The sequence below is a fragment of the Geospiza fortis genome, unplaced genomic scaffold, assembly GCF_000277835.1.
Source record: "Geospiza fortis unplaced genomic scaffold, GeoFor_1.0 scaffold172, whole genome shotgun sequence".
Lineage (NCBI taxonomy): Eukaryota > Metazoa > Chordata > Aves > Passeriformes > Thraupidae > Geospiza > Geospiza fortis.
Genome location: NW_005054309.1, coordinates 2,496,818 through 2,503,129, shown reverse-complemented (window position 1 = coordinate 2,503,129; position 6,312 = coordinate 2,496,818). Strand labels below are relative to the sequence as shown.

At 54.7% G+C, this 6,312-nt stretch overlaps 1 protein-coding gene across 1 annotated transcript in view; it reads left to right on the top strand.

Moving 5' to 3' along the window:
* LOC102036016 (mucin-4-like) overlaps positions 1 to 5,898 on the top strand; it is a 9,942-nt gene extending 4,044 nt beyond the window's left edge. The window contains exons 2-11 of the mRNA XM_031055422.1: positions 774 to 913; positions 1,198 to 1,362; positions 1,590 to 1,805; positions 2,296 to 2,426; positions 3,288 to 3,376; positions 3,774 to 3,953; positions 4,370 to 4,522; positions 4,720 to 4,839; positions 5,145 to 5,186; positions 5,310 to 5,898. Of these exons, the coding sequence (XP_030911282.1) occupies positions 774 to 913; positions 1,198 to 1,362; positions 1,590 to 1,805; positions 2,296 to 2,426; positions 3,288 to 3,376; positions 3,774 to 3,953; positions 4,370 to 4,522; positions 4,720 to 4,839; positions 5,145 to 5,186; positions 5,310 to 5,326 (1,253 nt within the window). The 3' untranslated portion in view covers positions 5,327 to 5,898. The remainder of the gene's footprint in view (positions 1 to 773; positions 914 to 1,197; positions 1,363 to 1,589; positions 1,806 to 2,295; positions 2,427 to 3,287; positions 3,377 to 3,773; positions 3,954 to 4,369; positions 4,523 to 4,719; positions 4,840 to 5,144; positions 5,187 to 5,309) is intronic.
* Positions 5,899 to 6,312: the final 414 nt, after the last annotated feature.

Below are 6,312 nucleotides of genomic sequence, written 5' to 3'. Positions count from 1 at the left end.
AGGGAGGTGCTTCCCAGGCCAGGAACAGCCACTGTCACCTCCAGTGCATCGTCCCCCGTGGCTCCCGCTCCACCAGGAGTGCCAGCAGCTGCCCCAACCCTGCTGCCCAGTCCTGCAGGTATGTGATGCTTGCAGAGCAGCCTGGGTGGGACTAACACATCCAGTTTCCTGATGGACCATCCTCAGGCACAGTGCCCAGAAAAGAAGGGATCTATTTAAAGGAATGATCCTGGGGGAGACACAGCACGAGGAGCCCCTGCACGTGAGCTTGCACTGTTGGCAGGCTGAGCCTGCTTTCAATACAGTCCCATCAGCTGGAAAACCCATCCCCTCCAAATTTTTTTTTTTTTTTTGACAGACATAAATAGGGAGCTGGAGGCTGTAGAAGTCTCTAGAAAGAGCTGCGGGTGTTTAATTCTGTGCTGTCCCCTGCCACAGTCCTTGTACAATGTTCTTCCCCTCCTAATGGCAGTCATTCAGTGTCCCAACAGGGCTGTTTGAAGCAGGGGACAGTGACCACAAAGGCCATCATAGGAGGTTTAGGGCAGCTGTGTTTGTGTAAGGCAATGAAAGGAGGGGGAATAAGCTCCTGCAAGGGAAGGTGACATGCAGACTGTGCCTGGTGGCTTTAAGCAGTGTCCCCCCATCCTTCTGATGGGGATTCTGTCCCAGTAGAAGCAAGATAATTTCAGCCCTTTTAAATTTTTTATACAGAACAAAAGCTTTGCTGTAAATGTGGTTTGGTTTTATTGTTTGTTTGTTTTCTTTCCCAGTCCCAGCTGTGCCCCTCTATGGGTATGGAGCAAGGGAAAATGATCAGGAGTATGTGGAAAGAAGAGTGGATTTTAATTCTCCACTTTTCAAGCCTGAGACTGGATTCCCATTTGGGAAAACCCTGCGCAGCTCTCTCTACGTGAGTCCACTTGGGCTTGACTCATTGGGCAATTGGCCATCACCTAAACCCCTGGGAGAGGCACCAGGTGCCTGGGATGGGACTGTTGTGGGGCTGAAGCTGTTGGGATGCTGCTGGGGTCTGTTTGCAGCAGGAGGTGACTTTGTGGCCATTTCAGCAGTGGCAGGTGGTGGCTTTCCTTGGGCATTGCTCAAAATGGACTTGGAAATGGGAGGGCTGCCCCTCCCATGCCAGGGAGTGCTGCTGGTCCTGACCTCACCTGATGGAGGGGTCCCTCTGCTCAGTTCACAGACAATGGACAGATCATTTTCCCAGCCTCGGACGACAACATCCTCACGTACCCCAACCCTCCTGCCAGTGGCTTCAATGGCCACGAAGAGGTCCCCATGATCGCTGTGTTTTGGGACAACGCTGACTTCTCCAGAGGTGTTGGCACCACCTTTTACCAGGTGAGTGAAACCACCTGGGATCACAATTGCACAAAACACCTTTTGATTATAAGCTCATCATCTATTCTGTGGATGCCTCTTGAGATGTGTAATTAATGGAGCCCATTAATGGTTTTTTCCCTTTTCTGAGCCAAATCTAAGGGCTGTTGATGCTATGTCACCTCTTGAGCCATCCAAATCCCATCCAGCACTTTGGCTACAGGGATCTGAGTGTGACCCCAGCCTAGGCCACCCTAGGTTTTGTCCCACTGGGAGCTGACACAGATGTTGGTGTTCCCAACCCCCAGGAGTTCTCCACCCTCAACACGGCCAAGCCGCCCTTCGTCCGTGATGTGGAAGTGAAGGTCCGGCGCTACCTGAGGTCCTCCTACTCTGCAGCCTGGACCCTGAAAATCACCTGGGAGAAGGCACCTGTCCATGCAGCACGGACTGACACCCGGAAGGTAAGGGGCTGATGGAGCACAGGCGCTGTTGAATTGTCAAAAACCACCAAGACCTGCAGGCAATGACTTTCTCTGTGCCTGAATATAAGAACCAGTTTTGTGACAAAGGCCAGTCTTGAAGAATTTTGCCCAAAAGGACTGGGCTGTGCCCATGTTTTGGTGTTTTTCAGGGTTTTTGAGGGACACCTTTAGTTGAACTTCCCCCGTTCCATAAAACCTTTCTCTTAAAGGTGGTGGGAGTTTATTGCACACCAGAAATGCTGTTTTTCAGAGGCATAAAATCGGGTGAATTTGAAGCTTTTCATGGAACAGTTTCAAAGCAAAACCATCACATTTTCCATGTGAAATGTGAACCAGGCCTAGTTGTGTTTGCCTTGTTTCCCTCCAGACCTCAGTCTGGCCATTCCCCAGCAAGCATTGCCCCACACCCTGAATTTTAAACCCCACATCTTCACTCACTTTCTTGCCTGTCTGCAATGTTTCTCCCCAGACTATCACATACCAGGCTGTCCTGACCACTGATGGCTTCAGGTCCTACATCCTGATGCTGTACCAGGATGGAGGCATGCAGTGGGATTACACCAGGCTCCCTTCCACCAATGTGCTCATCGGCTACACCAGGTACAGCAGCTCAGCACCCCATCCCTGCCTCCTCTCAGCACTGGGATGCATCCACCCACAGCTCCCGCTGGTTGAATCCTTCCCTCATATCCCAGGGAGTGCCCTACAAGGATGAGGACAGCCCAGATGTGGTCTGCATGCCCATATATTCTAACATATAGAAAAACTCACAAACAACTTTGCCCTATTAGGGACTGGATCATGCTGCAGCATGCTGTCTTGCTGGGCTGTGCTTGTTGTAAGATCCACAAATCCCTCTGGAGTCCTGGGCCCCCAGCATCCTGGCGGTTTGGGTGGAAGGAGTGGGAAATAGGGGATGTTTGCTGAACTTTGCACCAGCCGAGGGAAGGGATTTCCGTGCTTGGCCGGAGCAGTTGCTTCCTGCCTCCTCGCATTACGTCTCTCCCTGTACACGCTGTCTCCAGGGCTTTCTCATTAGCTGCTTGCTGCAGCTGGGTAAGGAAAAGGTGGCCCAGATGGGAAGCACAGGCAGCACAGACGTGTGTGTGTGTGTGTGTGCCTGTGTGAGTGACCACTCGTGGGTTTCTCCTCCAAATCGCCTGGCAAAATGATGGAAGCTGCTCGTGGGGGTCTCCAGATGCCGGTGGGCTCAGCCCCTGATGCAGCAGGAGTGTTTGCAGCACCCAAAAAGAGCTGTACCCCACACAGAGGAGGAAGCAGGCTGGGGCAGCTCATGCCTTTGCCCTCCTGTGCCAAGAGCTGTCATGTGGGTGCTGCAGTTCCACTGGCACAGGGTCAGGATGGCTGAAGGGCAGGCTGGGGCAGGGGCAGGGGCTGGGGCTGGGATCATCCCACCCAGGAAGAGCAACCCCTGATTTTTCCTCCTTTCTCTTCACTCAGTGGAGATGGCTTTTACCACAACGATGACCTGACTAAGAGACCTCCAGCTGCCAAATATCGCCCTGACCAGTTCAGGGGCTACAACACAGGTAGTGCCACACAGCTGGGGTGGGTTCACAAGAGGGGAATATTCCTAGGGAATGAAATCCAGCCTGCCACTGCGGCAAGGCTCTCTCTGAGTTCTCAAGGCCAGGCTTTCCCCCTGAAGCACATTTCCCCTGGGTACCCGCTATGCCCTAAGTCTGAAACACCCCTGCTGTGCCCATGGTCATTTTTTGTGCCAATGGCTCTGTCCCAAGGCTTTCTTCTTTGACAGGAGCCTCTCCCCCTGTTTCCCTTCTGTTGAGAGGCTGTTCAACATAGGGTGCAGGTCAGCGTGGGCTTACCTTCCAGCATCAGCACCACAAGACTCTCACCTTGAGACAGAACAGTCCCTGTGGTCCCCTTGGCCAAAGGTGACAGCTCATGGTTTCTCTCCCTGCTCAGACCTCCGTGGGTTGTGGATTTACAAGCTGGAGAGCCGTGTGGGCATCAACTACCGGCTGAAGTGCCTGGCATGGACGGGGCAGCAGCAGGAGCCTCGGGCATGGAGCCAGGGCCTGCCCAGCTGCCCCTGCTCCCTGCAGCAAGGGCAGCAGGACCCACGCTTCAAGAGCAGCCGTGGAGGCAAGTGAACATGCTGCTACCTCACCCTCCCCATCCCCAAGCTGTCCTTCCCCACCTTCCCTGCAGGGGTGGCTGGGGTCCCACCTGGCAGGGTGGGCAGCTGACCCTAAGGAAAATAGAGGGGGATTGGCCTACCCTTCAGAGACAGGAGAAGCAAGGAGGATTGAGAGCTGGCCTCTTCTTGTCTTATTAGACTGGCCAGAGTTGGTCTGACCTGCATGGGGATGCTGGGGACCAGGGTGTCCCCCTGGGGATCACTTGGATGGTCTCCATCAGTTCCTCCAAACCCCTGTAGCACCGTGGGTGATGTGGTGGCAGTGCTGGACAATGAGGAGCCAGCTCTGGCCCAGTCCTTGCCCTGAGGCAGGTGTGCTGGCTGGGCAGAGCTGTCTGAGGCTCCCTGGTGCCCGTTTCAGGCAGGTGGGGTGCCCGTGTCTCCATGCTGCACTCGGCCTCCCCCAACCAGCACGGTGCCGGCGTGCGCTGCCTGTACGACAGCCAGGACCAGCTCATCGAGGGGAGGCAGGAGAGGTACTGGAGGAACTCCAGGCAGGCGTCACCCTACCGTGGTAAGCACAGCCAGCCTTGGCATCCCCTGCCTGAGGCTGGCATTGTTTAGCCTGTAAATAATTTTAATCTCTGTGCCAACCTGTTTCCTGACATGCTGTTTCCCTTGGAGGGAGTGTGGAGCTGCCAAAAGCCTCGCCTGGAATGCCCCGTCTCCCTCCCCTTCCCTTCAGCCCCTCATTCTCCTTTTTGCCCCCAGACCAGGAGCTGAAGCTGTATGACTGGTGCTGTAATCGGGCAGGCAGTGCCCACCTCTGCGCCCGCTACAGTGAGAAGAGGCCGAAGATTGGCTGTGATGGAGACCAGTCCCCCAGCACGGGTGGGTCTGCAGCTCATGTGCACTGGGGTGGTGCTGTCTTGGTGCCCAGGGCTGGGAGGGGAGTGGGAATGTCCCAGCCTCCCTGTGGTTAAAGCAGCAAGAGCCCTGAGCAGATGGGGGAAGGGTTTTGGGTGCTCATGTGCAGGTTGTGCCATGCCCTGGGCTGTGTGGCGTTGTGGGGGCGCCTCCCTCAGCACAGAACCACCAGCATAGTCTGGAGGTACTGGCACTGGGAAGTGAGGAGGACCACAGCAAATGTGGTTATGGTGTAAGTTGATGTGGGGCTTTCTTGCAACCCTCAACAGATTCCTCGGAGGAGGCAGAGAATGACTCAGATGAGCAGATAGGTGAGCAGGACTGTGGGGTCTCCTTTCCCTCTCTCCCTGTGCCCCTGCAAGAAAATGCCCTGGGGCTCCCAGCTTGCCCCTCAGGGAGAAGGTGGCTGAGCAAATCTCATTTCTTCTTTGCAGATGGAGAAGACAAGTAACTGGGAGGTTTTTGCACACCTGCAGCATGTTCTGGGCCATGGCTGATCCTCAAGCCCTTTGATCTGCTCTTCCCCCGTGTTCCCCCACAGAACCTATCACCCCTGCCCACCACATAGGGCAGCTCACTTGGCCAGAGCCTGCAGTTGCCTGCCCTGGCACAAGTTCACATTTCTAACCCAGATTTGTCCCAAGGATTCAATTGCTGTAGCAGTCCTTTCCCAGATGCAGCTGTGGGGCAGAACTGGTGGGGAGGTGGGCAGGTACCCCCCACTGCACACACCACCCTTGTCCTTCCACATCCTACTGTGCTCCCATGCTGCAGGGTGAGGCTGGACCCCTGGGAAAGGGTTAAACACCACGCATGGGTTGACTGTGGCCAAGCCCTTAAATACCAGGGTGCACCAGGCTTGTCCTGTGAGCCTGTCCTGTCTTGTCCCCCACTTCTGTCTCCCAGCCATCCCTCCCTGAGTGGTCCCTGGGCCCTGTCTCTCCTTCAGGAGAAGGGACAATTCGCCAGATCAAGCCAGAATCAGATCAATACATCTGCTGGGTGTGTGAGGGCAAAATGCAACCCCCATGATCAGAAATGTTGGCAGAAAAATAATTTTTTGTGTGTAAGAGAGCATCTTCCTTTCTTAAAAAAAATTAAATCATTGTCAAATCTTGTTTGTTCAATAAGACCTTGGAAGGGTTTGAGCATCCCTGACCATGCAGCAGCCATGTCCTCTGCCAAACTGGGGTGGGAAGCAGTGACAGGGCAGGCTTGGAGCAGCAGGATTACAGGATATTTCTGTTCCTGGCTTTAGTACTGGAGATACAGCTCAGCCAGGGTCCAGGGCAGTGAATGGGGTGGGAGTTGGGGATCTGATGGGGTCTGATATACCCTCCTTGGGTCAGCATCTCCCACCCACCAGGGCTGAAGGGCTGTGGGATATTTGTAGGGGCCAAAGTGCAACCTGAGTGATCAGAGCCACTGTAAGCAGTG